The sequence below is a fragment of the Siphateles boraxobius genome, unplaced genomic scaffold, assembly GCF_051911475.1.
Source record: "Siphateles boraxobius isolate OS27281-9 unplaced genomic scaffold, OSU_SipBor_1 130, whole genome shotgun sequence".
NCBI classification, from domain to species: domain Eukaryota; kingdom Metazoa; phylum Chordata; class Actinopteri; order Cypriniformes; family Leuciscidae; genus Siphateles; species Siphateles boraxobius.
In genome coordinates this window covers 1,062,870-1,081,207 of record NW_027508734.1, presented here as the reverse complement: position 1 = coordinate 1,081,207, position 18,338 = coordinate 1,062,870, and the positions used below count along the sequence as shown (strand labels likewise).

The 18,338-nt window shown below is 39.1% G+C and overlaps 1 protein-coding gene across 1 annotated transcript; it reads left to right on the top strand.

Annotated features, from left to right (window-relative positions):
• The first annotated feature begins 2,158 nt into the window (after positions 1-2,158).
• Positions 2,159-7,848, top strand: LOC143737865 (E3 SUMO-protein ligase ZBED1). The gene is made up of 4 exons (XM_077229724.1): positions 2,159-2,275; positions 6,151-7,140; positions 7,230-7,374; positions 7,505-7,848. Exons 1-4 carry the CDS (start codon positions 2,159-2,161, stop codon positions 7,846-7,848), a joined length of 1,596 nt encoding a protein of 531 aa, XP_077085839.1.
• The last annotated feature ends 10,490 nt before the right edge of the window (positions 7,849-18,338 follow it).

The window sequence follows — 18,338 nt, the reverse complement described above, 5'->3', positions numbered from 1 at the left end:
TCTTTGATTCTATGTCAGTGTTATGATGTATGCGTGTCATTATGTAGAAAAGCAACGACTAAAAAAATATAAAATAAAAAAAACGTTCAAAGACTTTTCAAAGATCAATTTTATTTTAATTTACACTGTATTAAACACTTCAGCAAAAAGAGGACAATGGCGGCGGGCAGGACTGGTGTGTTGGCAGCAGCTGTCATCTATGCATTCATCATAAACTTTTACGACTTTAATGGCGCTGGATATTTGCACAAACGGAATTCCCTGATGGAATCCAGACCGGTTAGGAAATCAGGGCTACCAACAAACAATATCATATCAGGGCAGATCGCCAAAGAGGGGAATTACTTATTATCGCATTTAGCATGCTTTTAGTGGGGGACATTCATCAATGTCCGGGCCCATTGTCTAGCCCTAAACTTGAAGCAAAATCTCCCATGATGTTCAAATCCATCATTGTGAGCGACTACCCTGCACTACAGGTACATACAAACATCATCAGTTTTGCAAATCCAGACACTGATTATCCACCTGATTTAACTGTCTGCTTTTCGGGTGCCTTGGAGTCCATGTCGGTCGCAGACCCCGCTGGACTGAGACCCGGGGGCCGGCCTGACGGGATCACCACTGCGATGGAGGGTGAGGGATGAGGGTGTAGTCCCTGGTGCCTGGATGCGGGGCAGTTGCGCTGACTTCTGGGGGCAAACAGCGGCAGTTCCACCATATGGCAAGCTACAACTCCTCCAGAAGGATCCCTAGGGTGGCACCCACTAAGGTGAAAATGACTGTTCCTCAGTGTTTAAACAATAAACAGTTGATCTCGAAATTACGAGCATCATAACTTCCGGACAACAAAATAACTCTGGTGACCGGTCAGGCAACGTTAAGCGCTGGCCAACCAATAACTCTTCCGGAGTTTCTACTGGCTGCTTAAATAAAATCAAACCTTGCCGTGTCTCTAATGACAGTAATATAACTCGGCATAACCTGTATCGGAAAATCACAGGTCTAAACCCAGCAATTAAGAAATTACGAAAACTGAACTTTTTTCAAACTGTTAACAACGCCATAGTAATGTGGGACCCTAAAGCAAAACCCAAGGGTCTGCTAGGGGGAAACCTGAATATTTGCAGTATTATTCCAAAAAGTGATCAAATTAAACATCTTCTTGCTGATTCTAACTTAGACTTTTTGTGCTTGTCAGAGACATGGCTCCATAAAAACTCCCCTTCTGCTGCTTTACATATTCCTGGCTATAATGCCATCAGGAAAGATAAAGCTGAGGGTAGAGGTGGGGGGTTGCTGCTTTATACTAAAGATCACATATCGTGTAAAGAGATCCAATACTCTGTTGAGAATGATCTAGAATGTATCTGCCTAGATGTTGCACTATCACCACAAATGTCCTTCATTTTCATTAGAGTCTATAGACCACCCTCTGCAAAATCTGTGTATCTTGAGAAATTAAAAGTTAGGCTTAGGGAATGCAGTTCAAAGAAGGAAATAATTATGATGGGTGATTTTAATATTAATTGGGAAGTCATGTAAAAAAAATATACAAATAAATTTGATCTGATACTGCTAGTTAAAGGACCTACTGGGATAACCTCCTCATCTAAAACCCAAATTGACCTGATATTTAGTAACAAACCTGAGAGAGTAACCAAATCCTTCAACAAGGTCACAGGTCTGTCTGATCACAACTTAATCCTTATAGCCAGAAAACTCACTAAAAACCGGTCCAAATTTTCCACTAATACAAAGGCCTGCCAATTTAGAATACCTAAGAGTGATATATGTGAATATGAAAATGCTATCAAGAACATTAATTGGAATGAACTACTACTTGGTACAAATGTGGATGCTGACACGTACGTGTTCTTATCCACAATTCAAAATATAACAAGCATTTTTTAAAGAAAAATAAATCTAAAGGTGACAATAAATATACTCTTCACTGGATTCATGGTGACATAAGGAGACTAATGAAGGAGAGAGACCAGGCACTGCGAACATTTCTTAAAACCATGTTACCGCCTGACAGACATATGTTCACCACTTTAAGAAACAGGGTAATAAAGGACATCCAGTAGCTAAAGCAAACTTCTTCGTTAGTCTGATAGGTGAATCTAAGGGAAATCACAAACAAATCTGCGACTCCATGAAAAAGCTAACTGGGAAATGGCATAATAATACAACAAAGCAGCTGGTGATTAAAGACAAAGGCTCTCTGGTTAAAGAGGCAACAGAAACGGCTACTCTCCTCAACTCCTATTTGGTGAATTCTGTTAAGATGACAGTACACATAATCATAATTGATATCTCTCAACCTGTCCTAAATAGTCTAGCCTATCACATCTAAATAGTAGCCCTTATACACTGCACCCAATTCAATTTGGTTTTCGAGCTAACCATTTAACTGAGACAGCAAACTGTTTCCTTATAGAAAACATCAAGCTAAAAATTAATAAAGGAGGTGTTGTCGGGGCCTTATTTTTAGACTTAAAGAAAGAATTCGATACAGTCAACCATCAAATACTTATCTGTAAACTAGCAAATTTTAATTTCTCCTCTAATGTGATGAAGTCTTATCTTGAGGGCAGAGTTCAGTGTGTAAGGGTGGGTAGTGAAACATCATCCTTCCTGAGCAATGAAATGGATGTGCCTCAGGGATCCATCCTGGGCCTTCTCCTGTTCAGCTTATATATAAATGAATTGCGATTGTGGGTGACGTCACTTCTGTTTGAGTTTGAAGCGAGATCCCAAACAAACCAAGTTAGCTCGCCCCTCCCTCCCATTTCGTGCATAATGAAAAAAACGATCATGCACGCACGCGCATTTCTAAACAGCTTATTATTATTATTTGGCTAACGTAAGTCCTGAACGTAGGCTAGTGTTATTGCTAATAGTACAATGTTATGGCTACACATCAAAGTAGACACATATAACAAACGCAACTCACACACTAAATCCCTACAATCTGATATTCGCTAGAGCTATCCAAGTTTAGTCGAGCTTCACTCATATTTTTTAAAGAATTATATTTTCACACACAGTTCACATACAAAATGGTCAGCAATAGAAGCTACTCACCTGTCAAGAAGAAACAGCGTCCAATTTAAAAATGTTCAATTCTTTGAGTTCTCTCCACCGTTCAAAAGCCTTCCCGATTATTATTCGTTTCATTGACGAAAAACGAGGGTATTCCCTTGCCCTAATCCTCATTCTCTTCTTGGGGATTGCCTCTTCCATGTTAAATGTATCTGGTCCGCTGATAGCATAGGGTTGATAGACGCTGGCTTATTCTTCAGCTCCGACTTGGCGTGCAGGCGCCGTGCACGAGCGCAAAAACAAACAACACCCGCCCCTGTCAGTGATTGGTTAGAACACTGTTTATTTTGATTTTGAGTGGTGGTTGTACCCATTTGTTTTTGTGTGCAGATCTCAGAGCCTAGGCTGCCTACAGAGACGCGTTTTTTTGACAGCCTGCTTATGGGGCGGGCAGCTAGCGGATCGTTAAGAAACATTAGATGAATGTGATCATTTTTGTTTGGGCATGAAATCGCTGATACAACCTTTAATGTTAAGAAGACTGTTTGCATGTTTTTTACAAAAACACACTCTGCAACTGACTGTGATCCTAAAGTATATGTGTCTGGAGAGATCCTCCAAGTAGTCTCTCATGTTAAATATCTCGGCATTATTCTTGACTCCACCCTGTCCTTCAAAAAACAAGTGAAGAAAGTAATGCAAATAACTAAATACAACCTGGCCAATTTTAGGTAAGAAACCTAATTTTAGGTTTATTCTAAGATAAGAAATTGCCTAACAACCGCAGCAGCAAAATTATATATGAATGCAATTATCATCCCCCACTTAACATATTGTATGACGGGTTGGACTCAAGCAAGATGTACAACACTGAAACCCATTCTTTCTTTGTACAAGCAGACTCACAAAGTGTTAGATAGAAAATCCAATACTTACCACCACTGTAACATTTTAGGAAAATATGAAATCCTTAGTTGGGAAAATTTTATGAAATACAGTGACATCTGTCTGGTATTTAAGATTCTAAATGTGTAACAGAGTTAGAATTGTATTTAGTTTTATTGTGAATCCTCCTGAATTCAACAGCAGTTATTCATTTCATGTTAAAGTAGTGCCCTCATGTGGTTTGTTTGGGAGCTGCAGACAAAAATGCGTGGTTTGACGGTATATAGCGTAACACAGCAGTTGCTACAGGGAACGCGTGCTGTTGCTGCGTATGGTCATGCTCCGTCTCATTTTGGCAATATTTGTGTGATTATAACGCAAAATGACTAGCGATTTCAAGTATTTTGTGTTTGCGATTTGGTTTAGCCAATGTTTAAACCATTTAATTCGAGTAGTAACATATATTTGATTAGTTATGGGCTTTTGTAAACTTCCGTCTGATAGTGCTCTCGTTAGCAAGGCCACGAGGTTGCTAATTTTATTTTATATTTTATTTAGATATGTAATGTCTGCAGCAAAACACCACTGAGAGGATGTTTTATTTCACTTTACAGGTATGTTTTTATGTATATTTTTGTGCTTATTATTGCTTTTGCTTTTATTATTGCATCATGTTTTATACGAAATGTGGTCATGTGTCGTGTGTTCTATTATTGGTTATATACTGATATAGCGTAACACAGCAGTTGCTACGGGGAACGCGTGCTGTTGATATGTAATGTCTGCAGCAAAACACCACTGAGAGGATGTTTTATTTCACTTTACAGTAAATACAAATCAACAAAAATGATGTGTCCTTGCATTTATTGAGAGGAATTGAGCCCACTGACTCCTGTTCATCTGAGTGCACGAAGAACGTGTTGACGAATTGGTCAAATCACAACGCAGAATACGAGAGAGAGAGACCAGATCCAGTCACGAGAGCGACGAGATCCGTCACAAATGTAAAAGCTCCCCCTCCGCTTGGTACTTTTATTAAGCAGAAAAATTACAACAACAGAACTACTCGATCAGCTCAAAGAAGGGACTGTGTAATCCCTTTTAGGTCTAGTTCCTTCAGCCAATCATGTTTTTCTGTTAGAGCTTCTCAATTATGGAACACCATACCAACTGAAATAAGAATCTGTAACGCCTACCATACTTTCACACGAAGTCTTAAGGCCTGGCTATTGAAAAGTCAAACATGTGAACATTTCTAAACTAAATAGTACATTGCACATTTTATTTCTGCCCGTTGCTAGGCGGCCAGCTTTGCACAGCTCGGTAAGACCAACATAATGATGTATTTTATTTTATGTATACTAGGGATGGGAAGATTAACCGATATGTATCGATACGCGGTTATGCGCGTGCACGATGCGAGTGCATCGGTAGAGCAGCAAAGGATGAATTAAATTTTGGAAGCAAATCGAGATGCATCGGTTTTTGCGAGATGCATCGGTTTTTCCGAGATACAGCTTATCCTTTTAATACAGAATGTATTTCTTTATTTATTAACAAGTGTTGTCAACTTGTTTTTGGCACATAATTTAATCGACCTACATAAAGTAGGCCTCAGCAACGGACTTACGGATGTGTAGTGTACACAACAACTCAATGTATCAGCTGCGCGCCGCGGATGAAGCCAGTGATGCGCCCATAGGTAGTTGTCGGGAAGCGCGAGGAGTAAGCAAAACAAACATGTCGGATGCCGAGAAAATTTATCCTCCACTGAGTTTTAAATCTAAAGTTTGGAAACACTATGGATTTTACAAGAAAGACGGACGACTTGACAAGACAGATGCAATTTGTGAATTGTGCCGCGCATCTGTAAAATACACGGGCAGTACGACTAATCTGATATCTCACTTGAAGCGGCGCCACGGTGTTGTTGTGGAGGAAGCATCTGCCAGTGCCCCTGCATCCCCTGCCTCCTGCTCTGATTCACCTGTAGCTTCCAGCTCCAAAAGTGGTATGATAAGTATTGAAGGTTTTTTCCATGCCCCGCTTGCTAACAATTCCGCGCGCTCTACGGCAATAACAGATGCAATTGCATTGTTCATCGGCAAAGATATTCAGCCCTATAGTGTCACGGAGAACGAAGGTTTTTAACACCTCCTCCATGTTTTGGAGCCTCGTTATAAGATACCAAACCGAAAACTATTCTCCGATAAACAGATTCCTGCTCTGTACGACAAAGTCAGAAGAGAGATAGAGGAGTCTCTGCACAAAGCCCAAAGAGTTGCTTTAACAGTGGACGGTTGGACATCTTGCGCTACAGCATCATATGTAACGGTCACAGCACACTACATAGATGACGGTTGGGTTCTCAAAAAACACGTTTTGCAGACCAGAGTGTTCAACGAGGCTCACACAGGTAATAATCTAGCCGTTTTACTTCAGGATGTTTGCCGCGAGTGGAAGATCGAAGAGAAGAGCCCCGCGTTAGTCACAGATAACACCAGAAACATGATCCTGGCTGGTGCTGGTGCCAAAATGGACCCACACGTGAGATGCATCGCCCACACATTGAACTTGGCATCTCAAAAAGCCTTTAAGGTGGACAGTGTCTCTGTGCTGGTGGTGAAAGTTAGGAAGCTTGTCACCTTTTTCCACAAAAGCCCCAAGGCAACTGAAGTTCTGCGTGAAATACAGACCCAGTTACACCTGCCCAACGACAAGCTCATCCATGACGTTTCCACCAGATGGAACAGTAGCCTCGACATGTTGGAGCGTTTCTGGGAGCAGCAGCCTGCTGTGCTGAACACCCTGCTATCCAGGAAGATAAAGAGGCGTGAGGCTATGGCCAGTTTGACAGAAGATGACATGACACTGATCCCAGAGATCATCAAATTAATGTCACCTCTGAAAGTGGCAACCACACTCCTCAGTGAGGAAAAAAATCCCACCATCTCCATTATCTCTCCAATCCAAGCCAGATTGCAGAGACAATTCCAATCAGATGAGAGTGATCTAGAGGTTATTTCCTATATGAAAGACAGATTCAGGCAGGACTTTGATGGCCGTTATACATATCTTGAAGGCACTCTCCACTGTGCCTCAGCACTTGACCTGCGTTTTAAAGACCTGGCTTTTCTGGATGACAGTGATGCCAAGGATATGGTATTCATGAAGATAACAACAGAGGTGGTACAGATGAATGGAGAGGTAAGAACATTTAAAGTAAGATTGTTATTGCAGTTTAGAACTAATAATATATGAATATGCATTATTTTACATGTTTATGCATTTTTAAGGAAGAGGTCAGTGACACAGCAATGCCGAATGAAGACCAGGCAACAGGCACATTGGAAGAGGACCAGACAGCTGAAACAGAAGGCGACAAAAGCCCTTCCAAAGAGGACAAGACAGATTGGTTTAAATGGAGACAATGCCAAAAATGTACAGAAGTATGTAGTGAAGATTCAAACATAGTGAAGTAATGTTCAGATTTTGAAGTAATTTTCAGATTGTAAATTAAAGTAATATTTTTAGCTCAACTGATGAGCCTCTCCTCTGCCCTCTTCTGTAGATGATGCCCCTCCAAAGAAAAAGACTGCCATGGACCAGATGTTTGGAGATTTCCTGAGTGCAAGACCACCAGCAAAGACCATCAGGGAGAAAGCTAAGGATGAAATCTTAAAATATAGAGAAAGGGACACTTTAGGATTGGATGGGGATGTGTTGCAGTGGTGGAGACTGCAAGTAGATCTTCCACTACTATCAGCTTTAGCAAAGAGATATCTGTCCATCCCAGCAACAAGCGTACCAGCTGAAAGAGTTTTCAGCACAGCTGGAGATATAGTTACAGCTCAGCGTAGCTTGATTCACCCTGATCATGTTGATCAGTTGATATTTCTGAAGAAAAACCTTTAACTGAAGGTGATTGACCAATGTGCGCTATTCTAAAAGGCATTTTTATTATTTTGAATTTTATTTAATTTTTATTTAATTTTATTTTATTAGCCTGTTGTTTACAGTGACAGTGATGTTTCAAAGTAAAAGCAGCATAACACTGCTAGTTCACAACGTTAACTTTTCAATATTCAGTGGCAAAACATCTCTTTGTAAAACTTATTTTCATAGTTGAAAACTGAAATCACAATTCTTGTTGTGCAATGGTAAGCCTTCTTTCTGTTGAAAGAGTGCAAATATATTTTTTTAGTATAGGCTATATTGCACTTATACCTTCTGTTTATCTTGGAAATACTTAAATAATATGTGCCATGTGTTCTAAAATGGCCCTCTACTGTAAACCGACACTCAGGCTCTGAGAGAAAAGCCAGTTTGTAAAAAAGTATTGGTTTTACTTGGTTAATAAATAATCAAACTCATTCAATGGCACTGCATCCTCTTTCACATCACCACATAAACTTGATCTAATTAGCTAGTGCTGAAGTATCGCATCGTATCGTGAAATGACTGTGAATCGTATCGTATTGCATCGCAAAATGCCACACATGTATCGTTAATATATCGGATCGGATACTTTGTATCGAGATGCATATTGGATCGGCATTATACCTTAGATGCCCAACCCTAATGTATTCTGCTTATTGCTGTCCTGCATGTTTGCATGTAACAACAGTAAGCTGTGTGTTGTTGCTTTGAGTTATTTGCATGGCTGGCTGGGTCTAAATGGTGTCTGCAGTAACTGTACTGATGTTTTAATGTTTCTGGATGTTTCGTGTGCTTTTATGTTGTGAAAATTGTTGTTTTATTTGTTATTTTCATAGTGTCTTGATGTACTTTCTGTATATTATGTATTTTATCATTTTCAAGGTTTCAAAACATCTTGCCGAAGGACTGCAGTTGAAAATTACCCAGTTGGCCAACACTGGCACATTTACAGTAATGTTGATTAATGTGTGCTGTCCTTATAAATAAATAAGAAATAAGAAATTCAGACATTACACAAATGTCAAATAGGAAAGATTATATAGTAATCTTTATAAGAGGTACCAGAGTTTGTCTGGAACTGTAATTCTTTATATATACACATTGAAATGTTGTTGCACATACTATACAACTGAAATATAAATATCACGGACAAAACACTGATGGCCCCATTGGGTCCATTGCAACCCTGAGTTCCCCATATGCCTCTGCAGTTTCTGGTACCTGGATCCCAGATTCAGGCTCTTCAGTGAGGCCACTGATTTCCCAGTCAATCAAGGGAATGTTGATGTCCTATATGAATGAGACAAAAAAAATATTACATTTTGCTGTACATTTAGAAAATAATACCTTCCCCTAAAGGCACACTATGCAGAAATACCATTTTTGTCTAACAGTGACCCCTAGAGTCATTACTGACGTAAATAGCACTCACGCAGAGCGTCTCTGCACTCACGGCCTAGTACGTCTGAAATGCGCGCTAGTGTAGTGTCTTCCACAGGCCCTGTCCCAAATGGCATAGTTCATGTGGACTTTCGTCACGTAATAACCTAGAATACTGTCTAACACTTGATGGCTGCTCTGTCAAGTCCTCTTCATAGGTTAGGAACCTGGGTGTGCTCTTTGATACCAATCTTTCATTTGAAAGTCACGTGTCTAGTATCTGTAAAAACGTATTTTTCCATCTTAAAAATGTATCTAAATTACGTCATATGCTCTCAATGAAAAATACAGAACAATTAGTTCATGCGTTCATGACCTCAAGGCTAGATTATTGTAATGCTCTACTGGGTGGTTGCCCTGCACGCTTAATAAACAAACTACAGTGTGATGTAGCTCAGGGTTCGTGTGTGGGTGATGGAAGGAGACTCGGGGTCGGCAAGTAGTGGAGCTCGTGCACTTTATTAAAGATCCTCTTTGCACAGCGCTTTCTTGCGCTCTCAAAATTAACTCAAAACAAAACACTCAATTTTCACATGTAAGGCAATACTCTTCCCGCTGACTACAGCTTCTCAGATCACCAACGAGGCAGCACTCTTTCCACTGTTCACAGCTTCATAAACCTTTCGTCCCGATCGTCAGCGTGCACGAGCTTCCAGTCTCTCTCTCTCCACCGTTATCAGCACAGCCCGCTTATATGCGGTCTCCTCACGCCAATTACTGAAATCACAAACAGGTGTTCGTCATTTAAACTTGACCCACTTACTCACCGCTCGGCTCCGCCCTCGCTCTCCTGCTACAGACTCCGCTGAACCACACCGCCCTCGCCACATACAGCTAGTACAAAACGCAGCCGCTAGAGTTCTTACCAGAACCAGGAAGTATGACCATATTAGCCCGGTTCTGTCAACACTGCATTGGCTCCCTATTAAACATCGTATACATTTTAAAATATTGCTGATTACTTACAAAGCACTAAATGGTTTAGCTCCCCTGTACTTGAGCGAGCTCTTAACACATTATAGTCCTTCACGTCTATTGCGATCTCAAAGTCCTTACCAGTTGATAATACCTAGAATATCAAAATCAACTGCTGGCGGTAGATCCTTTTCCTATTTAGCACCAAAACTTTGGAACAATCTTCCTAACATTGTCCGGGAAGCAGAAACTGTCTGTCAGTTCAAATCTAGACTAAAATGACATCTCTTTGGCTTAGCATACACATAACACATTATAGACTTCTATAATTCAATGTTAGGCTGCATAGTTTAGATCAGCCGGAACCGGGAGATGAAAGATGCACTCCACTGAAAGTGCTCTCTTCAAAGTGTCTAATGAAGTACACATGGCTGCTGATTCTGGAAGGTACTCAGTATTGGTTCTATTGGATTTATCATCAGCGTTTGATACAGTGGACCACAAAATCCTGTTGAATAAATTAGAAAAAGTGTTTAGTATCGTTGGGTCTGTTTTAAAGTGGTTTTCCTCTTACTTGAATGACAGAGCTTTTTCTGTATATGTAAATAATATACTGTCTGAAGCCACTCCATTCGTGAATGGCGTTCCACAGGGCTCTGTCCTAGGGCCACTTTTGTTTTTACTGTACATTACCCCTTTGGGAAAAATTTGGAGCCATTTTAACAATGTGTCATACCATTTTTATGCGGATGACATACAGTTGTATTGCTCGTTCAATGACACTGAGTTCCACAAACTAACAGATTTATTGGAATGTTTTTCTTCGGTAAAATCGTGGCTTGCTAGTTACTGTCTTCAATTAAATTCGGAAAAGACTGAAACCCTAATTGTTGCCCCAGACAATAAAATACCATCCATCCTTCAAAACCTTGGTTCTCTGAGCTCCTCTGTCCAGTCGAGCATCAGAAACCTGGGTGTCTGGTTTGACCAGTCAATGTCTTTGGACTGCCATTCTAGACTTTTGGTCAGAAACTGCTTTTATCATCTAAGAAATATTGCAAAATTGAGGGTAATTTTATCAGACTTTGACCTCGAAGTAGTTATCCATGCTTTTATTTCTTCACGTTTAGATTACTGTAACTCTCTTTTTACTTTTTGTAATAAATCTACCTTAAATAGGGGTGGTGATGGCGCAGTGGATAAGACTCATGCCTTTGGTGTGAGAGACCCGGGTTCGAATCCACTGTGAGACACCAATGTGTCCCTGAGCAAGACACTTAACCCCTAGTTGCTCCAGAGGCGTGCGACCTCTGAAATATAGCAATTGTAAGTCACTTTGGATAAAAGCGTCAGCTAAATGAATAAATGTAAATGTAAATGTTAAATCACCTTCAAATGGTTCAAAATGCTGTGGCAAGGCTTCTAACAAGATCTGGCAGGAGGACACACATCACACCCATTTTGTCCTCCCTACACTGGCTACCCATCAAATTGCGTATTGATTTTAAAATATTAGTTTTAACTTTTAGAGCTTTACATGGTCAGGCCCCTCAATACATTGCTGATTTGTTATGCACAGACTCCCCAGGCCGTGCACTTCGATCCTCAGGCCAGAGTCTGTTAATGGTCCCAAAGACTCGCTATAAAACCCGGGGAGACCTGTCTTTTCAGGCTGTTGCCCCCAGACTGTGGAACGCCTTGCCTTTGTTCCTCCGTGTGGCCGACTCGGTCGATTCTTTTAAAAGTCATCTCAAGACACTGTCATTTAGACAAGCATTTAGTTAACTGGGTTTTATTTTGGGCTTTTTAAATGATGTATTTTTTACTGATTGTATACTGTTTTATTTTGTGGTTGCACTTTGTAAAGCACTTTGTGATTTTATCTGTGAAAAGTGCTCAATACATAAACTTTACGTACTTACTTACTTCCCATAAATCCTGATGCACTTTGTACTTCATAAGAAGGATGGTGTCTACGCTAATATTAGTCTCTCTCTTTTATCCCGAGGTTTACCGCAGTCGGCCGGATCCTGGCCGTATCCAGATCTGATAAAGCACCATCGCATGGACACGACGACAACGCATCTCTGAAGAGCCAGCCTCATCAATACTGTGAAGGCCTCATGGACACCTCAACAAACTCGTCTCCATACCGGCGTGATGACTCCGACCCCAACCAGATGAACTGGATAAATATTGTGAAAGTTCTGATCCAATCTGACTTCTGACATGTAACGCTGCCTAAATCATAATCATTCACTGTTCGTTCGTTGGCCAGCGGAGAACTGAGCGACTGAGTCTGGGTTCTCCCAAGGTTTTTTCTCCATTCTGTCACTGATGGGGTTTTGGTTCCTGCGACTATCGCTTTTTCGCCTTTCTTCGCCTTTGTCGCCATCGGCTTTTGGCTTGCTTAATTGGGGACATTTATTTTTATATTTAACAATATTATTACAACTTTGTTGTAACTAACTGCTTTGAAACAATCTGTATTATAAAGCGCTATATAAATAAAGGTGACTTGACTTGACTTTCGGTCTTGTGGACTTAAATTGCGCGTGCTCGCTGAGTCTACGAGTCCGTAGGCGGTCTCATTCATAATTTTAACGCTCGGAAGTGTGCTCAGCAGCACCCTCTTTGTACCTCCCTCGGCTCCGTACAGAGAGGGATAAGGCTCGATCGAGTCTGTCCCAAAAATACCTCTTAATGCACCCTCGTGGACTCGCGCCAAGAGCCCTATAAGTCTTCACTGTATGACATCACCAAAGTGTTGATCTGAGGAAGTCCACAAGTCTGGAGTTTGCCATACAGTCCAAAAGTGGTGATAATCCAAAAGCTTGAAGTGTGTCTGGAAAGGTGAGTCCGCAAGTGGTAACTCCACACTCCAGAAAAGTGATTGGTATCTATTGTGCCCCCTGTTTGTTTGCCATGCTTCTCTCTTTATACAAGTCTAGTTCCTGCTTCCTGTCATGTGATCCCTGACATGACAGGCCAACCATACATTTCTTAAAGACATACACACTTAAAATGTTAAGAGGAATAAAATGGACTAAGAAACATGTAGACCAATTAAAACTCTATTATACATAAAATACATGTACGAAATAGAGCAGTAAAAATGTCTCTTATGTGACAGCTTCACAACGAGAAAAAGTGAGTAATATCCCCACTATGTCATTGCAGGTGTATTTTGTGAGTGTTATTGCAGTCTAACAGTTCTAAGATGTTATGTTTTCTTTCCAGAGTTACCACTACCGTATTATTGTTTCCGGTCTTTCATTATTTGCATTGTTCTTTATTATTGCACACAATAAGAGACGACAGATTGTACTTTTATATTTCCTTTATTTTGGGGTGACCAATTATCTGTGTGATCCAAAGATATATTGGCACTGTATTTTGTTTAGTTGTGGGTCTTCTGCCTACAAGAAAAGAAACAGAAACTCCTAACTAATTATAATGAATAAAATAAGAACCCCACTTATATTTGTCGGACCTGTGTCCTACGGCCACATTAGCTTTTCTACTTGATTACTCATAAAACAACCCTGAACAAAAGAAGTATAAATACACAAGAGTTCATTATTAAACAAAAGAAATAGATAAATGGCGATAGACGTGCTCTGCTGTTTAGCATTTGCCCAGTAAATAACTAACAGGATTGAATAAAAGCTTGAACAGTGTGTTCAGTTTCTTTTCAAAGGCAATTCTGGCAACTCTTCCGGTCCTTCGTCTGGAAGACATTCCCATCGGATTGGGTTCTCCATGAAAGTTGAGATTCTCCTGACAATCCCTTCTCCTTCAGGATCTGCTCCATCTGAAGAACACAAACAGACTTTTAAATGATATTTCTGCTGTCTATTCCCAGTGGAAGTACAAGAGGACTCACCTTCGCTAAAATCTCTTTCTTCACTTCCGGGTCGTTCAGATCTTGACCTGATTTCACCTCCAGTCTCACGATCTGTCTCCTCTTCTTCTCTGTGGGACGAACACACTGATTGATGAAGTCATGAACGATGTACGATCAAGCATAATCTGAGAACAATGATGAACACGTTTTATGGTTTTAGTAATTTGACATTATATCTGATTCTAAACATCCACAATCGTGTTTGATGCTCAATATAGTTGCTGAACATATTTTCAGCTAATTCAGGAAAAAAATAACTTTATTGATTTTTTACTTGAAGATAAACAACTCTCCATTATGACAGACAAATTAAAGAAAGGCCTTAAAGTCCCCATGTGGTGAAAACCAAGTTTTTAATGTTGTTTATGTGTCTATGTGGTGTTTTTAATAGTCAGCCCCAATTTTGGCAAGTGATGCATTCATGACATACCCAAAATAAAAAAGGTTTCTGCTCATAAGTCATTCTGAATAGACACATAACACACATATATTTAGAAAGCCAAACTGTGATAGTTTCCAGTTCAAGACTTAAAATTAAACAGACTGTTATTAATATTGAGATATATAATCTCAAACATAAAAACAAAAACAACAAATATTAATAATATAGTTATTAAATGTATTAAAATAGTATGTGAATGTAGGATTGCAAATTATAACCACAACTAAAGTGTGGCCACAATTGTGGTCATGCGTCATTTCAAATCTGAGGATGATATCCCTAAAATTATGTGTTTTATGAAGCCTATTTTACAACCATGTCAAGGTAGAATTTGGATAAGTTTTAGAGAAGGCTGATAAGATGCATATCAAATATTTTATTGCCTTATAAACACTGATTTACAGTCTTTGACTAATGTCTGGCGAGGCGAACTGGCCCATTCATGGTCTATTGATGTAATTCGGCGAGTATTTCACACCTCTGCCGGTAAGCGACTTAATCTTCATCATTCTTTGTCCTTATTCTTTTGTTTGAATTCAGCCATTATAGCCTTTATTCTATGTCATCCCACTATACATGAATAATCCTCCTATTATCTTAAAAATAAAATAAAAACTATTCTTGAAACTTAAATATGTGAATTCTTTTAAAACATGTATACTATGGAATAGAAAGCTCCTGCAGCAGGTGCATTAGCACAACTAGCATCAAGCTACATGACACAATTTAATTGATTAATATTACACGTTTACTTAAAGCTCACTTTAAAACACCATAGAGTATTTGTATCATATTCCGGTCGCGGTTTAAAATGGTTTCAAGTCAAAAAAAGATTTTGATATATGTTACATTTAGCATTATATATGAAGCTATGGGCTATCCTTACCTAGCAAGCATACTGGAAACATTCCTTACATATGTGTAAATACGCCGAAATCACAAACAAACCATATATATTAAAAACGTGCATTTATTAGGTTCTTGATTAGGGTGAAGAGTTGTTATTATAGCTTTGTTACGACGGAGGTTAGAATGAGGAATTAAACAAGGACCTGCGTCACACAGAATGGCTGGATTATTGCCGCGTTCCAGGCAACCTGTAACCCGTGTTTTTCCAACCTTATACCCGTGAAAGTGCACTGGAACGGCAGTCAAACCCGTGACTTCCCACCCGTGAACTCGTACTAGATCGATGTACTCCCAGTTACGAGCTCTGACGTCACATAGCCCGCGAAACCATACAAAACAACAATGGCAGCCCATATTATGTATTACAATTTTATGTGTCTCTGAAACAATAAGTATATATTGGGCTCAGGTAGTTTGGCGTGACTGGCCTGGAACGCTACAAAGTCGTGAGTCGTGGTTTGAAGTCGTGATTTGCGTGCTCAAAAACCTGCCTAGAACGCAGCATATGATCACGTTGGAACACGTGATATGATTGACAGCTGTACAGCGAATAGGAGCGCGCTGATATCATATAGTGACGCAAATCAGGAAGAAGAGACACAGACCTCGCTGTGTTCGCTGTTTGAACTCTTCAATCGCATTTTTCAGAAAAACTGAATAGAAATTTTATTCTGCATCGACGAAATATTTTATAAACATACGATAATTAATCATTATTTCTTCAAATATGCGCACCATTGGACTAAAAGCCCAGTGGTCAAATATCAAAGCTGGAGTCTTAAACCTTTCTAATGATGCTGAGTTTGTCCAGATAAGGTAAGTGTGTGATGTTTAAATGAGTAATAAAGGTAGAACAGCGATAATCTGGGATTACCGATGATCTTTGATGGGTAAGGGGTTTTTAACACAAACCATGTATAAATTCGACAGCATTGCTGAGTATTTTCAGCGGTTTGAAATCGCTGGTGTTTCTGACATCACAAACTACCTTGTAACCAATCAGATCAACGTGTGATCGTCAACGAGTGGATCTCTGTGTGAGTGAGTGGAGACGGGGCTCATTTGCATATTCATAGAACTGCGCATACTAAATGAGGCAAGGTACATTCAAGATATTTTAAGGCATGAAGACACTTTTTTTTTTTAAATGTCATTTTGGGGATAAAATATGAGTTTAAGGGATAAAATTATTTACTACAGGGGGACCGTAAGTGTATATTTTTTCATTAAAGTTTGATGTCACCCTTATTGATGTTCATTAATTAAAAAGCCTGAACAATCTTTTATCTACTATAATTGAAGCTAAAATATTGTCTCATTAATGTGAAAGAAAGGGGTCATAATTTTCAATGTATCTATTACACAATATGCTATGAGACATAACAGTTATTGAATGTTGTTTGGAAATTAATGCAGAGATTTCAACATTGCAAAACATCATTATCGTTTGTTCCAAGATTAATATAATCCGCTGTAAAATACTGATCACATATGATCATTTTACAAAACAGAGTTCAAATATTGAGAAAACAAGTATGCATGATAATTAAATACCGATAAAAGAAAACTCTTTGAATAATGTTGTTGAAAGACATTTTAGGTGCCACTTTCTTCAATAAGATGTCCACCAGCTCATTACCTTTAAAGGGGAAGAAAAGTCGCAGCGGACAAAGAAAATTCTCCATTTTCTCAAAAAATGCATAATGCAGTTTATTTCAGAAAAAAGTTGACTTTTAAAACACTAATAAAATCAGAATATAGGGCACATTCTAATTTGAGAGGCATCTGCATTAGATTTCTGCATGTGTTAGGCCAAAAACATTCAAAGATGTAATTCTTAATTTTTTTTATAAAGGAAAAAATGTGTGTTAAGGATGTGTGTTAAGATGATCAACTCACCTAAATAACACACAAAAGAACATGTTTTCCAACATTCCTGGTCATTCCATTGGTTATATAAAACATTAACACACCACTGTACACCACCATAATTGTTGGGTTGGTCAGGAGCCCAGTCTGAAAACGTGGATGCGCTCTGATCCGACCAGATTAAAGGAGACTTTTTCGAAGTCCGATGGAGTCCGATCCAACTTGTTATGCCGTCCAGAACTTGTAACAGATTGTCGTTGTCCTCCTTGTCGTTAACGGTGGCGAGATCGGTGTAATGCTCTCTGCAGTAAGTCTGAGCCTCGGACCAGTTCACTTGCAGATCCACGAAGATGAAGTCATGGAGCTGTGAGAACGACACGGCTGTCAGAGCTGAAACACAACACACATGCAAACATCTCATTTCATGCGTTCTGGACTGGAAAGAGCTGATACGCTAAATTTGAAAGTGAAATACAGTCAAATAATCAATGCATTAACAAGAGTTTTTGAAACCTTTAGTATAACAATGCAAACTGAAATATTTATGTGCATATAAGTATTGTACACAGTAAAAACTAATAATCAGTTGTTTCTAGGGATGGACTGATAGGAACATTTTGGCCTATACCTATAACCGATAATTATTTATATTTGAAAGCCGATAACCAATATATTTTATATTTATATTAAATAATTTTTTAGAGCCTGATTACAAAAACAAAAGTCTAACCATGACCCAAACTCACAATTATAAGGATTTTAAAATTATATGTAGCTGATATGACCTTTGACTACTTTACTGTATTTTTCTTTTTTGAAGTAATTCTAATTATATTTCAAGCAATTAAAAACCCTCATGTTGAACAGTGCGCATCTGAAGTGTCTCGGCTGAAGGAAATACTACATTATTTACTGGCTTTAATATATTCTATTCTAATATATAATAAAATCTTCTTATAGGAATGATAACGATAACATTAAAAA